At 36.9% G+C, this 25,905-nt stretch overlaps 1 protein-coding gene across 3 annotated transcripts; it reads left to right on the top strand.

The window, feature by feature from the left end:
- The first annotated feature begins 1,196 nt into the window (after nucleotides 1-1,196).
- Nucleotides 1,197-25,332, top strand: LACE1_1 (Lactation elevated protein 1). Of its 3 annotated transcripts, none has more exons than XM_051210197.1 (12): nucleotides 1,197-1,289; nucleotides 3,692-4,115; nucleotides 4,152-4,203; nucleotides 4,241-4,342; nucleotides 7,293-7,408; nucleotides 8,109-8,208; nucleotides 10,769-10,827; nucleotides 13,159-13,256; nucleotides 14,612-14,688; nucleotides 17,850-17,956; nucleotides 21,693-21,959; nucleotides 24,996-25,332. In XM_051210197.1, exons 2-12 carry the CDS (start codon nucleotides 3,891-3,893, stop codon nucleotides 25,134-25,136), a joined length of 1,344 nt encoding a protein of 447 aa, XP_051070166.1. In that variant the 5' UTR covers nucleotides 1,197-1,289; nucleotides 3,692-3,890; the 3' UTR covers nucleotides 25,137-25,332. The 3 variants fall into 3 exon arrangements, with proteins under 3 accessions (XP_051070166.1, XP_051070167.1, XP_051070168.1); XM_051210198.1 differs by adding an exon at nucleotides 13,037-13,116 and having other exon boundaries at nucleotides 1,220-1,289; nucleotides 4,152-4,342; XM_051210199.1 differs by having other exon boundaries at nucleotides 1,220-1,289; nucleotides 4,152-4,342.
- The last annotated feature ends 573 nt before the right edge of the window (nucleotides 25,333-25,905 follow it).

Genomic DNA, 25,905 nt, shown 5'->3' on the forward strand with positions numbered 1-25,905 from the left:
GGTCGTAACTACTAAAGCAGATTCTAGGTACGAGCACGTCTCAGAAAGCAAATTCCCTCACCTCACATTTTTGTCTTGGGAAACTGAGGACTTGCAATCGAATGCCACAGCCCGAAAACATATTAGTGGACACTTGCCTGTAGACATACGCGCCCAAACAATCTTCACGTCAGTTATAATAAGTTCATGGACATTCTCTTCCCCAACACATTTGACCACGTGGTATAAGGATGGTATGTAGAAATGTACTGGCCACAGATTTTCCTCATCGTCTGAAGTCAGTCGGCTCGTTCCTGACCACAAATCGTCCACGAACATACACAAGGATGATCATACATAATCAAGCATAAATTTATCACGTGATCATTCTTTTGCAAATCCACGCGCAAAATTGACTGGAGATTGAAAAACCTAGATTTAAAAGGTCACTTAAGATTAGCAGTCCTCACGACTTATCAATTGTTCCTAAACCTCACGGTTTGCACTTCTGGATGAATGTATACTAGGATACACAGAATAAATACTTTAATCTAGTGTCACATAACGAGCAACTTCCTGCATGTATATAGTGGGTATCAGTAGTCTAAAACACATGAAAATATGTTTCGTTTACGTGGTGCAACTTATTCGACGCTGTTTCGAGCTCCGCTCAACGAACAAACTGTCTGCTCAGCATGATATGCCTAGACGATTTAGTTTGGTCAACTGATGTATTTTCCGAACAAGAAGCATGACAAATGGAACTGCATTTATATGAAACGAAACGAGAAACTGATTATCGGGGAGCGAATTTTCTAAGTGAAGTACAGAAGGCCCTATTCACATTTGTCGAAGACGTCAACAGTCCCAAACTCACTGATTGTCAATCATCTCTTTAACTTTGGATAGAACGATGTGTTACTCATTTTATCAACCTATGAAATCATATGTGGTTGTTGTCAATCATAGTATTTGCTTGCCTGGTTACAACACATTCTCCAACGGAATTAGTTAAACAAGTTATTTAGATAATTTCACACAGAAGCAAACAACCTGAGGTCTACAAAGAGCAAGTTGAAGGTTAGTGACTAACTTTTAATATTTCAAGAAGTCAACAGTAGACGTAAATAAGCGAAAAAGTGGGAACCATACTAGCCTATATGAACGCGATCGACCTCAAGCGATTCAAACACGGAATGCCCGTTGGCAATGGGGCCGCCCAAGGTCGTGAGAAAGGCGCGATCAGGTTTGAAGGTCGCCCGCCTCGTTGGTGGATCTAGTGACAAAAATATTGAATATTAGAAAGTAAGGTAATGTTAACTGGGGACTGCCGTAGTACTACAATAGAAATTTGTTCACATATTTTGAACAGTTTGATAGGATAGCAAAAGTTGCGTCGTCCTTACGTATGTAGAATAAGTGTCACTTAAGTCAGTGATAAAGGGAAAATTAAGACGGACAAAGGAGGAAATTCGTTGAAAAATAATAAAGAAACGCGCCAAGACGCCTGCTTTCTTGCCTGTCCGAGGGAATTGATGGGGATTTTCACTTTTATTTCGCTCTGTTTCAAACGTCGCTGAATTGTTTACTTTTCGCTTAAATACAAGCCGAATTGTCTACTTTTCGCCTAAATATGCGCTCAACTGTTTGATTTTAGTCTAAATGCACGTCTATTCCTGTAACTTTATTCCCACTTCCAAAACACCTTTGGCGTAACCCCAAACGTCTCTTGTGTTCGCCTTTATTTCCATAACACACCACACGAAAACTGCAATCCACGTAAAAAATGGTATATGTTTAAGGAAATTTAATGTAATGAAAAAAACCCAATGTTGTACAACTCTATGAGTAGTTGGTAGATGCTAGAGCATCAATCGTTATGTATTTTGATTGTAATTGCCATGTCTAATTGTAATTTGAAAAGATCTACAAAAGAAAGAACAGGTGATGTATCATTAATTAGGCACGTGTACTTAATTGCAGATCGAACAGTCTTTCTCAACACCTATTCAAGTAAGAAAGTAAACGCATATTCAAAAACATGTTTATTGGAAACGGAGTTGAGCATGATAAATACTCCACTGCATATTTCTTTTCGTAGCGCCTGTTCGACTATTGAGAATCAAAACAATCTTGTGAATTCTGAAATGTAAAGAACAAAAGAGGTCACCACGATATCTGAATGCCATGCTTTTGCACATTTTGCTACTTGAAGCTTCACTTACGGTTATATTCCTTAACACTGAAGACTACACTTATAGAACAGTAGAGAATAATTAACACTTTAAATTAGTATATACATGTTCTTTTTTTCTTCGATTGCGCTTTTATAATTTGTCTCATGTGAAAATAACCTTGCGTCGCGATGTCACAAAGTGTCGCGAGGTCTTTTTCGTTGACAGTTGGTGCCGGTAACCGATTAGTTAATGCACGTGAAGTTTTAAAAAACACTTCCTACTTCGTATACAGCCTTAAAACCTGCACTTCTGAAGTGCTCTTTTCGATGAAGTGCCAAGTAGCGTAAAATGACTGGCAACTTCAGGTTTCATGATATATAACAAAATATATCTCATTGATGTTTTAGGATTATCGTCCAGTGTTTAGTGGCAAGGTGTCTTCGTCCATTGAACCGTTCATACGACAAACATCTAATTTTTTGAGGGAAACCAACTTGTCCTTTGAAGACTGGAGACTATCTATAGTAAATGATCGTTCCTATGATTGTGACTCACCTCACTCGTGAATGACGTTACACTTCTGGACTGACCAATTGTCACCTGGTTGTTCACTGTGTAAAGTAGTTCATCTGAAACGTTGCAGACTACACGTACAACTTAAACAACTTTGCTCTGGAAGTGTCTCAAGCTGATAAATATCTAGGATTTTTGGTGCTCTGTGATTGAAAGTCTTACACTGTGACATAAATACCTTCGACCAAGGCTTGTACTGGTAAGGCTGAAGCGCACTTTTGGTCAGATCAGCAGCAGAACTTCCCACTTAATGTTTAACAGTTCTATTCGACCCCATCCATTGTACGAAAATGTCTCCTCCTTCACTTTAGAAGTATGGAGATACACCGGAACGCATCTACAGACGAGCCACAAAATGATTCTGAGGAATCAAAATTCAAACCTTAAGAGGTGTGTCTCAAATCACCGGTTCTGTACCTATTAAAGTGTAAGTATCTCAAAGGTGACCTTTTAATGAATTGCAGCATCCTAAACACTCCTAACCTAAAATACTCACTGAAGCTCACTCTCTACACACACCTTAGGGGAATACACAGACATTCAAGACAACATAGAATGGGATGTATGCACACGTTCTACTCTTTATGAGTTATCAAATACTAGAATTCGCTGCCAGCTGAGATGGTCTATGCGACTTCCCAGGACTCCAAAAGAAAACTTTCCATATCATTGAGGACTTTGGACAATATTTCAATATAATTTACTAAAATTTTCCTTTTGCTCGTTGAGTGTATCTACATCCTTACCTGAAGGCATTGGTTGTTTAAGCATAGAAACAGTCGTATGATGATTCATACTTACTCTTACAGTAAACTGCCAGTTAAATCCATGTTTTAATGATTCTTAATTTTTTGATCTCGTAAATAGGGGCTGATATTTGCTACAAGTTCAGGAGTTCTGAGGTGTCTTTCGGCTAGTGTTTTATCAGTTTACATTCCATTAAAGTCTGTTTTTTTTCCCAGGTTCCTGGCATGTTCGAGACAAAACTCAGACCTCAATTTATGTAAAATTTACTCTTAGAGCTTCGGACATGAAACTGAGAAAATAATCTGCTTGAAAGTTTGGTCAAACGTTGAAGATCTAGTTTCTGCTCTCCACATTTTCAGTTTTTGGAACTGCGAGATATAAAGAACATAGTTGCATAATTACATTTCCTGCCTAATGTTGAGTAAAGGCTGTGCCATTAATATTTTATTCGCTATTCAAAAAAGTCATTTCATTCCTTTGAGACAATATGCTGATGGACAAATAACTTCATCCATGTATTGTAGACTTGTTAAAGAAGGAAAAATTAGGCATGACGATTTCCAATTTTCGATTGTCAGACAACTTGATGAACTTTGTAAGGAGTTACACTCATACTATAACAAAAGTCGATTATTATCAGTAAGTTTATCTGCTACTATACTTAATATATGATAGGTGATTAGTAGTCAAAGTGCTCCTAGAGGTATTTATCTGTACGGTTCTGTGGGTTAGTTTAATATTAGAAAGGAGTAAACGTTTTAAAGGTTGCGGAAAGACTATGTTAATGGATTTGTTTTATGAGTGCTGTAATCTCGATTACAAGTGGAGAACTCACTTCCACTCATTCATGTTTGAAGTACATGGAAGTAAGTTGTCATGTTGGTCAGTGTGTTAAAACTTGTGCATTGTTTCTTTGTTAATAATGCTGTTTTTAAAATTTGAAGTATATCTTTGCAGGCAATAATCATTGGTGATATAAATACTAAAGAGCTAATTTTTTATCTAGATACAAAAGCCTAAAGTACATCATTTCTGTCCGATTTTTGTGTTTACTTATTCTTTTGAAAGAACATGAACTAACAGTGACACCACTTACAGTACTAGTCTTCAAGAGTTGATTATTCAGCAAGGGAACTGATGAATCCTTATCATACATCGTTCTTAACTTTGACCTATCCTGCTATCTCTTATGAGTTGTGCTGAACCACTCGCTAGAAAAAATAACATAGACTCAAGGTTGATTTTTAAAATACTGAACACTATGAAATGTTCATTATCTATGATTTAATAAATTAGAAAAATTTAACCTTCAGTGGTGCTTTTTGTGTCTGAAACCGATGTTTTCAAAGGTATCAGATGTGTGACATTTTCCTAATTTCGTTCCTCATCGTTTGAATCACTTTGTAAACGTTGGAGTTGAGCCTGTTCACTGTTTTTCAGTTTAGATTGTACTAAAATCATGCGTAAAGTAGTGAATATATATCTATGTTATCCCCGTAAATATTCAACGTAAAGCGATTGCTGCGTTTTAGAGTTCGGTCAACTTGTGTAGAAAATTGTACCTGTTAAAAAGATTAATCGTTTTCATCGTCGACTGGTGTTCAGGAATTTCCAGTAATCATTGTCGTTTCTGAAAATAGAAGTAGTCGAGAAGTTCGTGTATCTGAGTAGCTGCATAAGTGCTGGTGGTAGCGTGAGTGATGAGATCAATTTACGTATAGTGAAAGCCAGAACGACTTATGCCAATATGGGCCATTTTTGGTACCTTCGTGATGTTAGTCTGGCTGTAAAAGGTCGGATCTACAACGCGTCGATGAGAGCAGTTTTGCTCTATGCTTGTGAAATCTGGCTTCTCCGAGTTGAGGATGTTAGACGACTCTCTGTGTTTGATCATCGTTGTCTCCGAAGGATTGCTGACATACAGTGTCAACACCATATTAGTAATTCAGAGGTTCTGCATCGTGTGTTCGAGCACAGCAACGATAATTCAGTTGGTGTCACTATCTTGAAACATCGACTTCGGTGGCTTGGTCATGTTTTACGAATGTCGTTCCAGAGAATTCCACGTTAAGCATTTTTTGGCGACACTGGGATCGGTTGGAAAAGGAGGATAGGTGGTCAGTGTATGACATGGTGTCGTGGTATGAAAGAAAGCTGCAAAGGACTGGCTTATGTTGATCCTTCACGACTCCCTGGTTGGGGTCCTAGAGATGGTGCAACACAGTGGTGATCTAGCTTAAATCGACTCATGTATTAAGTTATTAGAAGTTAATTTATTCGGTTAGACTATAATTTATGGACGACATTTGAGCGACTCTAGAGTGACATTGAGAGTGTCGACCTAATAACTAGGACCAAATGAGGGTTATGAGCCAGTAAGAGGAATTGGGATTATGATTTACAGTTGATGATTAAGGTTAGGGATTAGATTTAGGGTTTCTATCATGAACTGACATCAGCTATAATTCCAAAACTCTAACCAAATGGATGAATTTGTTTTGCGCCATAAATCCAGACCTGTCATCTTTCCTGATTCGTTTGTCCATAGAATATAGCCTCACCCAATTTTTTTGTCTTCGTGTTTATCAAACCAAATGTTCTCGTATACACACCTCAGGTCCCATTAATGTATGGGGATGATAATTTTACAGTATACTGTGAAATAGCTTTAACAATAGGTAAGGTTTGTTGAAACTAATTTTCAGTAAGTTAGACCACTTATTACTTGTTCAAAAGTAGTTTATTATTATACATTCTACTTTGGTAACTTAGATTTAGTGGCAAAAATTGTTAAAATGATGTGATCTCTTCTAAGCTAATCATATAAGAATTGATGGCTCAGTGGTCAGAGCACTTGACCTTCAATTACTGTCACATGTCAAAACATTGCTCTATTTTCGTTTATTTTTATGGTTTGGTAACTTCTACAAATCTTCTTGGAGAATACTTATTTAGTCTGATAATATAAGTCAGCTGGGAACTACCGACGGTAAATAAATAAGATACCTATGTCTCGGCTAAGTCCTTCATTTTCTGAGTTATTCGCAAATTAAATTAAATTTTCTTCTGAACCTCGTTGTGTCTTACCTCCTATCTTCCGTAAACACCGTCACCATACAAAATTAAATATATCCTTTTATTTAGACATCGAATTCTGTATTTTAGTTTCAAACTACTATGTTTTTGTCTCTTCACTCACTAACGTACATTGCACATTTATTTTACTAAAGCTAACAATATCACCTAGCTATCTGAACTAGACTAGAACCTACAGCTTATTGTTAGCAAATTAGATGTTTATATTAATGAAGCCTCCAGATATTCCGTACTATGTAACACTGAATTCATCGTCTGTGAAGTAAGTTTACTTTTGATAGAACTCTGTCAGTCATTAATTGCTAAGTAGTACAACATATCTATATATCTGTGAGCTATTTTCAATATAGAGGTTCGTAAAACTAAGACAAAGTGGTAGCTTAGGGCAGCTAAAATGCTTATCTTTCAGTCATTAGGTCACAAACTTAAACTTCACTTCGTCTATTTTGTATTGAGCAACCATATACAATCGCTAGCCTACACACAGCATAAGTACAGCTTAAAGCTGACTACATAAGTCTGTAATTAGTATATAAGTAAACCAAACAAGTATTTAAATAAAACTGAAACATACTAAATCATTTTACTAATTCATTGTGGTGTATTTATAATTGAGAAAGTTCTGTTTATACTTTAAACTGAGTACAAAACATATCACAAGTAAATGTTATAATCTACCATACTTTCCCACTTTTTGTTTGACATATATCTTTCTTTAAGGGCTACATGCTGTTCGTTCATCTGCTCCAAGAAACAAAAATTCATTTGATCCTATTCCTCCAGTAGCAAAAAGTATCATTGATCAATACAAATTGTTATGCTTCGATGAATTTCAGGTTTGCTCCTTCATTAATAAATTATTATTCATTCTGTTTCCATCGAAATATGAAGTTAAATTGTCATACATATCGTCTCATCTATCGATGTGATTCGTTCCTTTTGAACTGTATTTTATATGTTTAGATTTACGATTGTGGTATAAAAAAAATAGAGAAAGGTTTTTATCATATATCGCTCTCAATTACATTTCAGTCAGTCAGTAACTACGTAGAACTTCGTACATACGTACATCAGTTCGAGTTGCCATACCACATTAGTTCAGAGATGCAGTTGTCGATTCAAATCCCATAGTGGTAGAGGTGGTAAGAGTATAAGCAGTAATCGGAAACATTAGGGTTTGAAGATGTTATTTAAAAAGTACATTCTGGTTATTAACAAGTGAAATTTATCAAGTCTACTGAAACGTTTTTGTTGTTCAAGTCTCAGTATTTCTTTAAGCTTCGATTGATCTTCCCGACTATGTCATAAAATTATTCACAAAAAAAACAGTCAAAAGATGCATCATTTCAGTCAAAAACCATAGCTAACATATTGATGTGAGGCGTTGGAAGCTCTCGTAGTGACGAAATTGATTCGCATAAACCCTAATAGGGTTGTTGTAGCAATCGAAAATTCAGTGTTATTCGATTTTTTTTTGTAAGTTGAGAAAATTATTGAATAAAAGTTTTCTATTTTCTTGTTTTCAATGTAAATTAGGTTACAGATATTGCAGATGCAATGATATTAAAACGATTATTTGAGAATTTATTTAATCTTGGCGCTGTTGTTGTTGCCACATCAAATCGTTGTCCGGACGGTTAGTTGATGATGACTTTTATTATTGTTTGTTGTTCTCATTAGATCATCATAAACAAAACAAAAAAGACATTTTATTCAATCAGTTCACGATAATCTGTTGTTATGACTTAAAATCCTTTTATGTATATCTCATTACGAACGTTTGAATGATTATTCTAATACAGGATAGGATCTATGCTCACTGGATAGACTGGACAGCTAATACATACCACTTCAATTATAACCTCCTGGACAATAGATAAGAGAAAAGTTTTCTGATGAAAATGTATTGCTGAACACTCCGAAAAAATTCTATGTAATCATATTTTTTTCTGCTTTATGTCTTTCTGCCAACTAATTCTTTCTTCCTGTACTAGATCGTTATATACAATCATTCTTTCATATATTACCACCATTGAATTAACTACTTCTATGAATTCGGTGTTCATCTTGTTGTGCTAATGAGGTATAGCAATTTGAACCGATGCATATATGTGCCTGTTCCTACGTTTTAGCTGATTGATTGATATTCTTTTTAATCAGTCATATGTCGGTTTGGGCATCCAGACAGTATTTCAACCCTCAGATATATCGAATGATCTATGTGGTGCATATGTATTTAGTGCCTTATTGTATCAATGTTTGTGTTTAAATAAATAAATATATGCGTCAACTAAAGCTAGACCACCATGAAAAACCTTAAAGCACTAGATGACCGATTCGTCGTGGATGCGTATTTCTCATGAGTCCCATACTAAGACGAAACGGCAGTACAGTGTTTCCAGGTTTTCTATGGTGGTCTAACTTGAATTGACTCATGAATTCAACCGTAAAGTTACTGAAATCTCCGCAAAACGTCCCTTCTGAAAATAAATATATGCTAATTATAATTTATAAACTGACTAATTTTTTACTGAATATAAATCATAGTAGACTAATTGATGTCATGATGATACATTGAAAGTAAAATAGACGAACTTCATACTGAATAAATCGATCCATATGAAAATGAAAACATCCCAAGTCAACGAATAAAGTTCACTTTATATTAATATTTTTAATCCTAAAATTTATTTTTTAATTGTAGTATCTGGGGTATTCACATATCCAACACCTATACACATTAAATAAAATTTTCTAAGTCTACAATATTCAGTAAATATTACTTAAAGGGTATAATTCACTTTAAAAGCTGATTTATACATATCATATAATTCTGTGAGGACAGTTCATGGGTGAACTCGAAGAAGCGCTAAGATGCTCAGAAAGAGCCGAAGATATTCCATCTAATCATCCTTTGGAAGAATATCCCAGAATCCCTACGTGTAGCCCTCTTATTGAAGGAATGCTAATAATCCCCTGTGTGCGGATTGGATAACTATATGATGATTTCTTTTTTTTTACCAAAAATCTATAAATACCTGACAGTTCTGTACCGTACTTGACACTGTTTGGAATAACATTACTTTCATCTATCTTCTGTGTACTCATTTGCGACTTGGGAGTGTTCTATTATTTATTATTATTTATTTATTTATTTGAACACATAAATATTGGTACAAGAGTGAGCCAAATATATATGCGCCACACAAAACAATGAGAAGTTAAAGAGAAGGAAAAAGAAAAAAGGTAAGGAGCGTAGGAAAAAAAAGAGAACAATAACGAAGAGATTGGTGTAAAGTAGTGTAATAATAATAATGTTGAAAATGGGGGAACGGAAAGGTACAATCAGAAGAAATCTTTCAGTTAAGGAAGATACAATCACTTTTTACGAAGAAAGCCACCGAAGTTGATGTTTCAAGATAGTGACACCAACTGAATTATCGTTGCTGTGCTCGAACACACGATGCAGAACCTCTGAATTACTAATATGGTGTTGACACTGTATGTCAGCAATCCTTCGGAGACAACGATGATCAAACACAGAGAGTCGTCTAACATCCTCAACTCGGAGAAGCCAGATTTCACAAGCATAGAGCAAAACTGCTCTCATCGACGCGTTGTAGATCCGACCTTTTACAGCCAGACTAACATCACGAAGGTACCAAAAATGGCCCATATTGGCATAAGTCGTTCTGGCTTTCACTATGCGTGAATTGATCTCATCACTCACTCTACCACCAGCACTTATGCAGCTACTCAGATACACGAACTTCTCGACTACTTCTATCTGCTCACCATCCAGAGTGAGTACAGGATTAGGATCCTGCCAGTCTTGTAGAAGTACTTTGCACTTCGAAGGTGTGTTCTAGCGTCCGAGTGCTCAAGTTACACATGATATATTAAGAATCTAAGCTCTATATATATAACAAATTTTACATAAGTTTCCTTGATGAAAATATTGGCATTTGACTATGTCAATAGATGAACGTTCTGGTAGAATATCCAGTCGTTGAAAAGATTGTAATATCTAGAAGAACATCTATGATGAATATCATCGAAAGTTGACAATTCTAATGTACTCAATTATAATTTATAGCTTCTTTTTTTTCTTCTACAATGTTACAATGTTTATAAATAAACAAAAGGACATTTTTCTGAATTCTTACTTACATATTGAATACTTTTGTTTGTTCTAGATCTATACAAGAATGGGTTACAACGTGTAAACTTTGTACCTTTTATAGGTCTTCTTAAAGTAAGTTGTTATATATACATATATGTAAACTGAAAAATCATAGATCGATATATATAAGGATAGTGTGCACTTAGCCCCCAAATGCCCTGGTACGGCCGAGAGTGGGGAGAGTCCGCTCTCCCTCTCTAAATGCTCTCACATGGCCACGACTATATAACCTCTGCCAGGGAAGTCCTACTCATTGCTTTCTCTCACCATGGGGTGTTGTTTACGAAATTGAGAGGACGAAAAGCGAATGTCCGGTGCTTTAACCGGGTTAGTGGACATCGAAAGTTCACCTAGGGAGTTGGAAATCCCTGATTCCAAACCATTGATGCAGATGGGCTCCAGTACCCTGAAGGAGCAAATGGCATATGAACCAATCGTTGGTCACTGGCTACCATGGGACTGCATGTTCTTACGATGCTCCAGTGCCTTGTAGATCAGACCTTCAGGTCGATGGCTCCGGTTGTGGTCCCCTAAGAAAACCACCTGCTTCTGTTTGGGCACCCGGGCAGTATCACAGCCCTTACACATATCAAATGAGATTTGTGTGGCGCATATGTATTTGTTGCCTCCTTGTACCAATATCTATGTGTTAAAATAATAAAATAAATAAAGTGTGTACTTATGTCCGCGTAATCAATCACCTGAATTAATATAACTAAGTTACTATTGTTCGCGAATATTCAATCTTAAAGTGAACTAATATTAAAAGACAATATGACATAACTAAGTTCAGTAAACAAGGTCCTTGTTACACAGTGAAATTATACAATTATGTATAAAATTTTGAAAAAATGATATCGGATAATTGAATATTCACTGAATTTATTAGTTGTTGGCGCTGATTGGATTTATTTTACATCTTTCAAATTATAAGTGACTAAGCTCAATGGCTTGGTGACTCTTTGCAGTTTATTTAAAAAAATTCTTAGTTAGTATCACTCGCAAATAACCTTTTAATCTATGCCTTCTCGTTTATGAACACGTGGAATCTATCATTCCTTACGAAACGCTTAACTTTTTTATGTTAGTTGGTTGGAGGTAGTCAAATGGAAATCGTGGACTTATTTTTTCATACTAGTTGGAAATCCTCAGAGTGGCTTACCTACAGTCTTCAGGAAACTGATGCATCCTTTGGAATCCGAACCTCCATTTCCAAAATTCTTAATCTGAAATATCATTATTGAACTATTTGGATCACGATTAAGCTTTTGTAGGACTGAGATATTTACAATGATTGATCACTTAGACTAATGGAAACACTGCAACTTGATCAATAGGGTTCAATTATCATTTAAGGACTAAACAAGCATGACACTAATCATTATTAATTGATGTTAATATCTAACTTCAACCAATCCACGATGTTGCCCAGCTGTTTTCTAACATTGATCGGTTCATGATTTTGATGCAAATCCGTTTGTCAATACTGCATATAGTGACGTTATCATTAGACTGTTTGGGTTACAATTAATCGTGTTTACGAAAAAAATCAAGTGTTTTTCGGCTACAAAATTTAGTTTATACTATTTTTCTGTATCTACATCTTACCAACTTTGTTCTATGGTAATGCTCGGGAATTTGATTGATTTCAATGGTCTTTTATGCTCTTTGTTGTCCCTCTGACATGTCTCTTAAGAAAATGAAGTGGCTTATGTTTTGTGGTTAAGCCATGACTTTTAGCCAATATATCATAGGTTCGAACCTCACCTCATCTATTTCCATTACCGCATCTGGCTAGTGTCATTCAGTAATCCCCACAAAAATACAGTGTGGCTCAATACCAAGTATATAGATCTTTACTTGGTAAATGAATTACATCGTGCAGTCGATAAATCATAGTAGTTGTATTCAAAAGAATAAAGATAGCTTTCAATTGAGGTCTTGCAACTAATATGCACTTTATTCCTTCTATTATATGTACTTTGGATATTGCTTTATGTATCGAATTTCATCTTATTATTTACCAAAATGGCATCGTTCCATCTGTTACTACGTAGTCAAATGATCAGGTTAATTGGTTGATCTATATCATCATTCCGATTGTATGCCGTTTTTGATTAATGTATTCTAGTTTTCCTGGTTTTCAGACAATGTCATAAAAGTTTTGTTTTAATCATCTTTGCTAACTGAGGAGGAGGAATTCATGTGATTAGTTTACCACTCTGATTGCAGTGTACACATAAAGCTTATTATTTTAAATATTCAACCTTCTTTTTCACAGTTTTATCAAAAATTTGGAAACAAGCTAACTACTGAATTCCTAACCATCTGTTTAGTATAACAATACAAAATTGATTTCAAGTCAGTTACACAAACTTGCCCTGGTTTATTCTTCCGTTCTAGGAAAAGTGTCATATAGTCAATTTGGATTCTGATGTGGATTACCGTACAAAAATAAGTGAAACATCATTCAAAGAATCAGATCTTCCCCTGTATCTAGAGTAAGTCCACTGAAAATAAAAATAAATTAATGATATGTAATAACATTTGTATTTATAATTAGTTAGACGTAGGTAACACAGAACTAAGTTACCATGCTTTATATTAGTAAAGTGTGAAAGAAAAATAACAGAATGAAAAGGAGAGAAAAGGGATATAATATTCATTATTGTAGAACGTTAAGTATCATGATTTTGTTTGAAAAACGCATTTTTTATTTCTGTCATGAAATTTCTACTCACTTCTTTCACGTAGAGAGGTGTTCTTTTCAAAATACGAATGTGAGAGGACGTAAAGCGAACGTCAGGCTCTCAAAAAGGTTTCGGTGAATGCGGAGGGTCGTGAGGAAATGCCGATTCCAAATCAAAGGTGTACATGGGCTCCACGATCATCAGGAGACGAATAGTGTATAAACCTACTTCAGTCACCTGTCACTTTGGGACTGCACCTCCTGAAGTTGATCCACTACTTCACGGATTAAACTTTCTTTTCTAAGGCCTAAGAACTGACCTCCTAATTAAACCGTCTACTTCAGTCTGGGTATCTGGGTTCACTCATTAATGTGATGATTATGAAGAAAATGTTTTGTTCACTTCTTATTACATACAGTTCAAAAGGAACAAGTATTGAATGGCGTTAAGTCCAATATTTAGGGAAAATTAGGGTGAATACAATTTTTCCACTTCAACTTATTTAAAGTTTGTTCATCCAACGTTTCCAATCATTGGTTACGAATATCATACGGGTCCTAACTAGGAAGCTTACACCTTCCTAACACAGTTCAAAATTGAAGTTAATAATGTCGTTGATTGATCCCATATATATTACTCTGAGTACCGTAGTTTGACTCCAGCATTCTACAAATTAGTATGTGGTTGCTAGGCCGATGTCAAATATATTCTGATCACCTAATTCGATGAAGGCATATAACTTCATCTATACGGTGTTTGGTGGAGTTTTGTTCTCTGAGCTGGATGGTTTGTTCGTGGAGCTTTCATCGTTATTGTGAATGATATCATTAGAACAGACTTCAGGTAAAAGTGAAGTGTTCGGATTTCTCCACATATGATTCACAGCTTGTCCTGTAAACTTCGATCTTGATTGGTTAAAGGTCAACATGAAGTTTGTGCTGATGATGTCATTCAGAATAACGATGAAAGCTCCACAACTAAGCCATTCAACTCAGAGAACAAAACTCCACCAAAATCATCTACCTGAACTACAAATTTCCTCTCCCATCTCAATACAGTGATTAAAATTGAAAACAGATTTGTGATTATTTCATCATGTTATTATTCTTAATTACTTTAATTCTGTCTATTCTATTTATTCGTTCAACAACAATAACAACAAACAGTTATTCTACTGGAAATGACGATATACATAATCAACTTGAAAAATGGTTTACAAAATTAACAACTGAAGATGGACATGGTAAGTATATTAATCCATTAAACGAATACAAAAAAGCAATTTACTTATGAGTTACAATAAAATAATTCCATTCAATAAATATCGTCAATAAGAAGTGTTAATTATGAAAAGGGCAACTTTTTTCTAATGTAACGATTGATTTTATTTACTTGATTAAGATTGATGCTAGACCACCATTAAAAACCTGGGAGCGCTGGGTGGCCGTTTCGTCCTGTTGTGGGACTCTTCAGCAGTATGCATCCACAGTCCCGCTTGCGGGATTCGAACCCAAGGCCTTCAATCTCGCGCATGAACACTTAACCTTTAGACTACTGAGTCGGCATCCAACGGTGTTCATGTCTAACCTCAACCAATCCGTTTAGATTTTTCAATATATTTTAAACAGTTTATTAATCGTAATAGATCGTATTCAATATTATAAGTTCAGTATAATATTTAGGATTTTCAGCATAAGTTATGTATTATTCAATGCAAGTAGTTTTTGTAGTGGACGAGGACACCAATGGGAACATTCGAACGTGCTTTAACACAAAATTACAGAAAGTCTTAGTAAAATCTGAGAATCATGCAGTAAATAATTCATTTGCAAAATGTCAATCAATTGTCTCTTCGTTTCCACACCAATCATTGTTTGTTCTTGTTCTCTTTTCTTCGATTTTCTCAACCTTCTGCCTCCTGGTATTTCACTTTCGATTGATGGTATGTACTACTTATATCTATCAGTAGCACACATCACATTTTCAGTATCGATCTGTTTTCATAATTTTCCACAAAATCAGACGTGAAAAAAGAGACTATAGAATTATCTTAAGATCATAAAAATTATTAAGCCTTACATTATCCTTGACTTTATTATTATTATTAATGGCTTTATTTAACATTATGTTTTTGGTACAATATATATTTCTCAGGAAAAAGTATCTCAACAAGTTTCTGTTTCTTATTTCTTGATCGACCATGACGATAGAAATTGAGTGATTGACAGTTAGATATTGGCAGTTCAGGAGTCGACATCTGAATAATGTTCATTCTTTTCGTTTCACATTGCCAGCAACCACACTGTCTCTGATTCGGCTTTTTTGTAACTTGTACGGCGAAATGTCGTAAACTTTTCATAAACACACTTGAATAGGTTGTTGCGGTTAATAGACATCAGGATGTGTTAAAACAAACAAAAACCAGATAACTAGATAACAAGAACAGGTAGTTCAGATATCCAATAGGCTGTCAAATGAAATTATTATTCGGTGGTCCCAACGTATACGCATAATATTTTCAAGATACCTATGATAAAATACTAATAATCTACATATGTTCTGTTTTCTTAAAATTCAGTTTTTACATGTGTAAAGTAAAACAGAGCAAATTGTTATATGTTATATTCGTTTGTCAGTTGATAGAAAAAAACCTATCACAGATAATGATCCAAACATCCTAGTATTTCACAGATTGAAATCATGAGTCAATTGAAGCTAGACCACCATGAAAAACATGAAAGCACTGGATGGCCGTTTTGTCCTACTGTAGGACTCCTCAGCACTGCACATCCACGATCCCACCTCGTGAGATGCAAACCCAGGACCTATCAGTCTCGCGCCAGGCGCTTAACTAACTAGACCACTGGGCCGGCCGGCATCCGATGGTGTTAATGTCTAACTTCAACCAATCCACGAATTTGCTCCACCTTACACCATGGTCTTTAGTGAGTTCCTGTCTCACAACAGACCTGGTTGAACCCCACTAGTAACGGCTTCTCACTAAAACTCCAGGAGTGTCTCCTGAAGTCAGTCACTAGTGAGCTGGTGATTATTATTATCAGAATGGGTTTTGTGAAGATTTTTAGAAATTTCACAGGTTGAAATCATGAATCAATTGAAGCTAGACCACCATTGGATGCCGACTCAGTGTTCTAGTTGGTTAGGCGCCTGGCGCGAGACTGAAAGGTCCTGGGTTCGAATCTCGTGGGGTGCGGGATCGTTGTTGCGCACTGCTGAGGAGTCCCATACTACGACGAAACGGCCGTCCAGTGCTTCCAGGTTTTCCATGGTGGTCTAGCTTCAATTGACTCATGATTTCAATCTGTGAAGTTTCTAAAATCTCCACAAATTCTTTCTGATAATTCTAGTATTTATTCATCAGGCTATTCAGTCAAAGAGATTAAGTTTACCCAACAATGTATGAATATCAAATGACTCAGTTGGTCCAGTAGGTTAAGCGTCCGCGCGCGAGACTGAAGGCCTTGGGTTCGAATCCCGCGAGTGGGATCGTGGATGCGCACGGAAGAGACGGCCGTCCAGTGATTCCAGGTCTCCAGTGGTGGTCTTACATCAATCGGTTCATGATCTCAATCAAAAGCTTAATAATCTCCACAACCCCTGTACTGTCAAAAAGGTTAAGTTTGACCAACAATGTATGAATATCAAATGTTTATAAAGATTTATATATAATTTGTAGAATTTTTAGAAAGCATTGACTATTTGTAAATTTAATTCCGTACTGAATTTTGAATGTTTATTGTTAAAGAAATTTATTTACTTTATTTAAACACATAAACATTGGTATAGATATGCTCCACATAAATCATTCGATTGATGTGACGGCTAGGATACTACCCGGGTGCCCAGATCGAAACAGGTGGTTTTCTTAGGGGGGTCAAACCTAGAGTCTTCGACCTAAAGGTCTGATCCACAAGGCAGTGGAGCAACGTCAGGAGATACAGTCCCATGGTAGTCGGTGACCAACAATAGGTTCATATGCCATTCGTTCATTCAGGATCCTGGAACCCCTGTTTAATATTGGTTTGGAATGAGGGTTTTCGAACTCCTCTAGGTGGACTCTCTGTGTCCACCAACCCAGTTTAAGCTTTTCATCCTCTCAATCTTGTAAACAACAGTAATACCACAAGAAGGTAGTGAGTAGGACTTCCCTGACAGTGGTTGTATGCACGTGGCTATGTGAGAGCATCAAGAAGGAGGGCTGAATCTCTCTACTTTTGTCCATACCAGGACATTTCGGGTCTTAACCTAACATGGAAGTAATTGCATACTTACTAATTCTTTAATCTTTGACTAAAACTATATTGAAATTAAAAATATCTTTAGTTAATTTTATAATATTGTTCTTTTTTTGTTTCTATTTTGAATAATTTTTTTTCTAAATAGTTGGACCACCAGTAGTTGGAACAATTTCAACATACGGGCGTGTGGTTACCTTTAAACAAACTGGTGGAAATATTTTAAAATGTACATTTGATGAGTTGTGCAATGTGGTAAGGTGATGAGAATTTTTTTCCCATATGTTAAAAAGGATATTGTTTTATTTCATCGAATAAGGAAATCGTCCATCAGACTAGAATCGATTTTTAAAAAATATGTTCCCTAGCTTGGTGGATCATTTAAGATCTTTTCTTTGAAATAGTACACAAAAAAACTTGTTTATTCAATTCAATCACTTGATTATCAGTATGGGGGTTGTGGAGATTGTTAAGTTTTTGGTTGAGATCATGAATCAATTGATGTTAGACCACCGTTGGAAACCTGGAAGCACTGGACGGCCGTTTCGTCCTAGTATGGGACTCCTCAGCAGTGCGCATCCACGACCCCGCACCCCGCGGGATTCGAACCCAGGACCTACTGGCTTCACGCCTGAGGACTTAACCATTAGACCACTGAGCCGGCATCCAATGGTGTTAGTGTCTAACATCAACCAATCCAACGGTGGTCTAACATCAATTGATTCATGATCTCAACCAAAAACTTAACAATCTCCACAACCCCCATACTGATAATTAACATGTGCTCACTAGTGACTAGCTTCGTGAGGGAATTCTCGGAGTTCTAGTGAGAAGTCGTGACCAGTGGAGCTAATCCGTGTCAGGTAGAGACAGGTATCTACCTCAGTACAATGGAAGTTGGTCGCGCAATTTCGTGGATTGGTTGATGTTAGACACAAACACCATTGGATGCCGGCTCAGTGGTCTAATGGTTAAGTGCTCAGGCGCGAAGCCAATAGCCATTTCATTGCACGAAATACTGGATGACGTGATACACATGACATTGGTCACCACCCAGTGATCAATCAATTGTGACCAAATCACAATATTTTTCATCCGGTGTTTCGTCCAATGAAATGGCTAGTTTTAAAAGTTTGATTTAATTGGTTAGTTATGTCTTAAAAATTGTCATAAATTATCAGTACTTGTTGACGAAGTACATTTTAATCGTCATTATGGAGGAGAGTAACGTGCATAGTACAAGCGTTGGTGTTTCTCACGTCACGGAAATGGAGGAAGTCTTTTTGACAACCTTGTTTCTGGTTGCGTTCCCATCGGTTGAAGCGTTAAAGACCGGTATCACAAATTTTGAAAGATCGACTTACAGTCATTATGTAGTGAGAGATTCGCATATTGGCAGAGATCAAAATTCGTATATTAAATTTGTGTGTTGGAGAAATGGGCGTATAAGATGTAGTGGTTCGTCACAGCGGATTAGACGGAGGAGGTGATTTGGTTAATTTTATTATAATTTTTCTCACGAAGGGCTTCCATGAACACCCAATGTCCGGCCTTCATGTTTTGTAAGATTGTAGACGGCTACTGAACTGTTGTACGTGGGAATGTGCATCACAATCACGAGTGCAATTCCCTGAGGTACCAAGGTAATTCATTGGTGCGCAGGTTAACGGATGGGGAGTTTGAAACTGTGAGACCGCTGCATTCCATATAAAGAATTTTGCTTACCAATCTTATGGGAAACGTCTGACTGATCAAAATGTCTGTAATATGCGGTACAAAGTATTCTCACACGCGAACCTTCCTGGTAAGCAAATTGCCGATTCATAATGTACACCATAGGCGATTACGGAAAATTACAAGCTCACATAACATCCTTGGGTGGGCTTTGCGAATACGAATTAGACGATGATAACTGTCCATCGTATTTTTTCTTCATGACTGCTGAGCAAATGAATTTGAAAGGTCATTTCTGTGATGTTAATGGTTTTGACGGGACGTACAAGACGAATAACGAGGACGTCTATTTATATCAGGTCGTAGCCGTTGATATGAATTTTAAGGCAATACCCGTTTGCATTGCATTTTTAAGTCGTGAAACGTCGACCATGATTTCTCGATTCCTCTTGCTTTTCCAACGGTCTACCAACAGTCGACAGGTGGTAGGCATTGTGACCGATGATTCACCTGCAATAGCTGCTGCCATCACGCAGGTCTATTCAAATGCCCACCATATTTTGTGTCGTGTACACCTTGTTCGCAATGTGATAAAGAGGGTAAGTGTATTGTTCATTAACATTAACCGTAAATGTAGAGGGTGCGATCAGAAATTATACAACTATTTTTTCGCCTGATGTTCACTCGAACGGTTGGAAGGTAAATCAAAAGGTGCATAACATCATTTTTTTGTTTTAACAATGTACTATCGTTAATCGAAAATTCCGACGGAACGTTAGCCAGATATGTGAGAGACCACCTACTACCGAAAAAACACAAATGGTCTACTGCTTTTCGACCATCATCAACGCTGCTTGAACTAAATAATACCAACTTCGTGGAGACGAGTCATCGAATTTTGAAGATGTATCAACTTAATCGAAAAACACCGGTGCTGAGATCACAGCACGATGGAGCATTCTAGAATTCCAACATGGCGTGCTACTATTGGTCAGTAGCATAATATGTCGTTAACGGATTGGCCGAAATATGATGTAGATTTAACAAACGTTAACATCTATAAATACCCATGTTTTCCTGTACAGAAACGAACCTTGGAGTAAAGTATTTCTCTCATACTTTGCGTCTTCTCTCTGGTGTTTAGGTCGCTGTGTAGTTCTAGCTTGCGGGTTACCAGAATAGCTTAGGAAACGAATATAGCGTTCAATCGACAATACTTATCAAGTTCCTTTTTCCCAAAACTTTCTTTTAATGTGATACATATAAGTATTCGTGGCAAGATAACTAACAACTTCAATTGGACGTTGACATTAAATTACTTGATTGGAAAGGAAAAATTTATCCCAATACACATTCACTAACAGTAGGATTGCACGATCGTGCATCTCAGTTGGTGTTTTTTTCTTAAAATGTCTAAACTTCTTTCAAGACTAACATTACACAAAAAGAATTATTCATTATCATTTCAAATGTAAAAATGCAAATTATGACATCCAATCAAAGCACTTGGTGCTATTTCGATTTCAACTAATCAGATTGCAAAGATAAACAGTTTACGACCAATTACAACATTATTAAAGGTGACAAAATGTTTGTTCATTTTCACTTTAGTACACACTTGTAAAACAAGTATATCAATCAACGATATCTAAATTTTTATCAGAATGGGTTTTTTGGAGAGTTTTAGAAATTTCACAGGTTGAAATCATGAGTCGATTGAAGCTAGACCACCATGAAAAACCTGGAAGCACTGGATGGCCGTTTCGTCCTAGTTCGGGACTCCCCAACAATGTGCATCCACGACTCTTCAGCACGCGATGCTCGAACTCAGGAATTACTGGCTTTGCTCACGAGGACTTAACCACTGAACCACCGAGCCGGCATCCTAAATTTTTTATTCACACCCTACCATTTTTTTAAAAATGGGTGGTAGGGAATCATATTTGCCGGGCACTCAATGTCAACCGTTGTTGCTAGGCTAATTGTTATCCATTCAGCTCTAGCCGATATTTGGCAAACACTATAAAATCTTCTCATGTAAAAAAACTATAAATGTACTAATGTTTTTCTTGTTGTGCTTCATATTATCAGTTAACCTTGTTATTTGGGATCTAATTTTCTTTCCCTGTTCAACCGTGTTCTGATTTTGGGGACTTGTCAAGTGAATTCATGTCCGAGATTACTAAGCAATAGGAATAGCTGGGTTATATGAAGCGAGAATCACATAACACACACACACACACCCATACTGAAAACCTTATACATACATACGTTTGATATTATCATATTTTCTTCTTATTTCTATTCATTAAAAAAGCCTTTAGGTGCCGCTGATTATATGAATTTAACTAAACGTTTTCATACAATAATTTTATATGATGTACCACAAATGGGAATGCATAATTTACCAAGTTTAAAACGTTTTACACATTTCATTGATGTTCTATATGATACACATACTCGTCTTATTATTGGTGCTAATTGTTCATTGGAAAATTTATTATTATTATCTAATAATGATACATCTTCTATTGAATTACAATTTAATCATCGTCAATTAATGGATGATTTAAAGATGAATATGGTAGGTTTTATGATAGAGTAGTTTATTTATTTATTTTAACACATAGATATTGATACAAGGAGGCACCGAATACATATGCGCCACACAGATCTCATTCGATATGTGTGAGGGCTGTGATACTGCCTGGGTGCCCAAACCGACACAGGTGGTTTTCTTAGGGAGCCACACCCCGAGCCTTCGACCTAAAGGTCTGATCCACAAAGCAGTGGAGCATCGTAAGGAGATGCAGTCCCATGGTAGCCGGTGACCAACAATAGGTTCATATGCCATTTGTTCCCTCAGGATACTGGAGCCCATGTGCACCATTGATTTGGAATCCGGTTAAAGCGCCGGACGTTCGCTTTTCGTCTTCTCATTTTCGTAAACAACACCCCTGGTGAGAGAAGGCAGTGAGTGGGATTTCCCTGTCAGAGGCTATATACGCGTGGTCATGTGAGAGCATTTCGAGAAGGAGAGCGGACTCTCGGCCGTACCAGGGCATTTGGTGGGCGATAGAGTAGTAGTTGTATGGTTATGTCATGGTAACGTTATAAGTGTAAATGGATATTTATCCATCCTTTTTTTGAAGACAACTGATATGTACTTCGATTTTAAACGCTGAAAGGGGGAGGGTGGAGAAAATTTGTTGTTCAAATGGATGATTTTGATGGAGTTTTATTCTCTGAGCTGGATGGTTTAATTGTGGAGTTTCCATTGTTATTGTGAATGATATCGTCAGCATAGACTTCAGGTAGAAATTCAAAAGAACAAAACCATCAAAATTTTGTAAACGCTTTTATTCATTCACATTCCAAAATTTTAGCTGACTTCCGTTTTTTAGTTCATATGATGATGTTCTACGCATACCTAATTATTGGATGTGTTGCTTTGCAATGGTTACATTAGCATTTAAAGGATTACTGGAACGTAGCCGTTTTTGTGGTAATTATACACCTACATGATTGATTCTGACTTTTCAATTGATTCAAACAGCTTGTGACTATTGAGTCTTCTCTATCATCCTAGTAGTTGTACTCTTTTTATAGGAAATTGTGACATCTAGTATATTTACGTTATTATATTTACACGCTTATACTTCTCGCTTGTGCTTGTATGTGTGCATGTACACTTATTCTGTCCAACACTTGTCTGCTTGTCATAGTATGTATTATCTATTTTGAGTTATATTAACCCTTGTAATGTGTAGTAGTTTGAGTAGGGAGATCTGCTTCTCGTCTGTCTATCGTAATGAATGCATGAAATCTAAGTGTTTGAAACACACGTATTTGACTCCGCGTTGCTATTAACGCGATTTATCGATAACACATATAAAACGTAAGTAGTATCTATATTTTGTCTTCAGCATTAGGAGTTCTATCATATTAAAGTCAGATCACGGGTGTAAAACATATATCAGTCGATAAGCTCGTGTAATGTTAGTTTAAGGAAATATGCAGACTTTATGATTGTGATTCGTACAACTGTACAGGCTCCCAAATGCCTTGGTATGACCGAGCATAAGGAGAGTCAACTCTCACATGACCACGTGTGTACAGTCACTACTAGGGAAGTCCTACTCACTACCTCCTCGCAGCGGGTATGTTGTTTACGAAATTGAGAGGTCAAAAACCGAATGTCCAGCGCTTTTAACGGGTTGGTGAGTACAGAGGATCCACCTATGACAGTTGGAAAACCCTCATCCCAAACCAACAGTGCACATGAGCTCTAGGATCCTGGATGAACAAAAGGCGTATGAACCTATTCTTGGTCATCGGCTGCCATTTGACTCTATCCCCTGATGTTGCTCCACTGCCTTGTGGGATAGACCTATAGGTCGAAGGCTCGGAGAGTGATTCCACAAGAAAGCCATCCGCTTCAGTTTTAGCATCCGGCAGTTGTCAAGCCCTCATACAAATCGAATGATTTATGTGACGCATATTTATTCAGTGCCTCCTTGTACCAATATTTATGTATTTAAATAAATACACTTGACATCGCTCAAAATCAATCGCATTAGTTCATCAGTCAGTCAGCTACAACGTAGGACCAGGCACATATATGCATCGGTCCAGGTTGCCATACCGTATTAGCACAGCAAGATGAACACCGGATTCATAGGAGTGGTTAGGTCAAAGGTGGTAATATATAGGAGAAGGATTGCATATAAGGATACAGTACAGGAAGAAAGAATTAGTTAATAGAAAGAAAGATATGAAGTGATTTTAATCTCTTATTTGTTGCTACCTTGACGTGGTGGTCGGGCTTGCCTATCGTGATGAAGAAACCGAGCTATACTGGCTGGAACAACTGTTCCTCAACGTCCTACCATGTCAGACAGGTCGTTTGAAGAGCAGTAAGACTAAAAGCAACAAACCCAAGGTCCGAAGGCGAAGTCGTACTGCTGACTGTACAGAGGTGTGACAGCAGTAAGGTGTTTCCTTCAGACAACCAGCATCTGCAGCGATGCTGCCTTTCCACAAGGAGGGGTGGGGTTAGAAAATATCGACCCTAAAAATGCACACCTCGCTTTATCCCACGGATATCCGTCTCCGGCGGTAAGGTCTCAACAAGTACGGAGCTAACACAAAAATCACCCATAAAAAGGTCGTGTGTGACCGACCTCAAGCAGTTGTCCATTGGGCACTGCGGTCACGCTTCCAGGTCACTAAGACCACTTCTAATCCGATTTCCTTTTCAGTTACCTCCAGAAGAACCCTTCCACGGTGTGGGCAACCGGGAAGTGATAACCGCCCTCATACCTCCAACAGCACTAAAGACCACTGTATTCATAATCAACCTCCCTCTTTAATTCCTATTATTCCTTCTACATCGACTTCAAACTCTAAACTTCTTCTTTCGGCTTCCCCCTCAAGTGTCACCATAGCATTAGTTCATATTCTTTACTTAATACATCTTGAATTGAATTGGTGTTCCAAAATTTATTGGTTTAAATATAGAGTTACAGACAAGCTGAAGATGTCTACTTTAAACTATTATCGTAATGTTTTTTTATGTGTTATCATTGTTTTTAATGCAATTTCTTTCTGACAATTCTAGGATCATCCAACTAATATGAAAGCATCAATATTTACAGGTGATGAAGATTTGTTTGCTTATTCTAGAACATTATCCAGATTACGTGAAATGCGTTCAAAAGTATATTGGGATCAAAGTGGACCAAATCGTAAAGTTGACTAAGAAAAGAGAACATAAACATTTCACAAAAAGATAGATGTTCAATAGAGTATTTGTCTTTATATCTTATTATCTATGACTTTGAAAAACAGAAAGAACAATCCTACTTTTTATTATTTTTTTTTGTAGATAAAATATTATACACAGATAGATTAGTTTACAATACCCATACATTTTGTAAAATATAGTTTTCAATCACATCTAATAGTGGTTTGTCGATTAAATTCGTATTGTGTCCCATTTGAAGAGAGAGTTATGTAATTGAGCTCCCCTGACGCTAGTCGTTGTTGTCCAACGTGTTTCACTGATCCCAAGCACCACTAGGTTGTATCTCCTCATCTCTGCAGCAATTTGGGAGACTCTCTCGATCTCCCACATTGTACGAGCATTCTATGTACCTAAATAAATAGTTGCTCTGGTTGTCAGAACTCAAAACAACTGTCAACCAATACCACGGTCAGGATTTTTAACACAAATGTCAAGACAGTTCTACTGTATGAAGCGGAAACCTAGAGAACTATGAAAGCCATCAACCAGAAGATACAGGTGTTTTTTAACAGTTGTGTATGCAAAATACTTCGGATCCATTGGCCGGACACTATTAGCAACAACGTACTGTGGGAGAGAACAAACCAGATCCCAGCGGAGGAAGAATTCAGGAGGAAGCGCTGGAAGTGGATAGGACACACATTGAGGAAAGCACCCAACTGCGTCACAAGACAAGCCCTCACATGGAATCTTCAAGGTCAGAGGAAGACCAAAGAACACATTA

This window comes from Schistosoma haematobium, chromosome ZW (assembly GCF_000699445.3).
Source record: "Schistosoma haematobium chromosome ZW, whole genome shotgun sequence".
Taxonomy (NCBI): Eukaryota; Metazoa; Platyhelminthes; class Trematoda; order Strigeidida; family Schistosomatidae; genus Schistosoma; species Schistosoma haematobium.

Coding starts and splice junctions, on each gene's coding strand:
- LACE1_1 (XM_051210197.1), top strand. CDS start 3,891: ATGTTGAGTAAAGGCTGTGCCATTAATATTTTATTCGCTATTCAAAAA. Junction 4,204..4,240: donor TTATCTGTACGGTTCTGTGG/GTTAGTTTAATA, acceptor AACGTTTTAAAG/GTTGCGGAAAGACTATGTTA. Junction 8,209..10,768: donor ATCAAATCGTTGTCCGGACG/GTTAGTTGATGA, acceptor TGTTTGTTCTAG/ATCTATACAAGAATGGGTTA.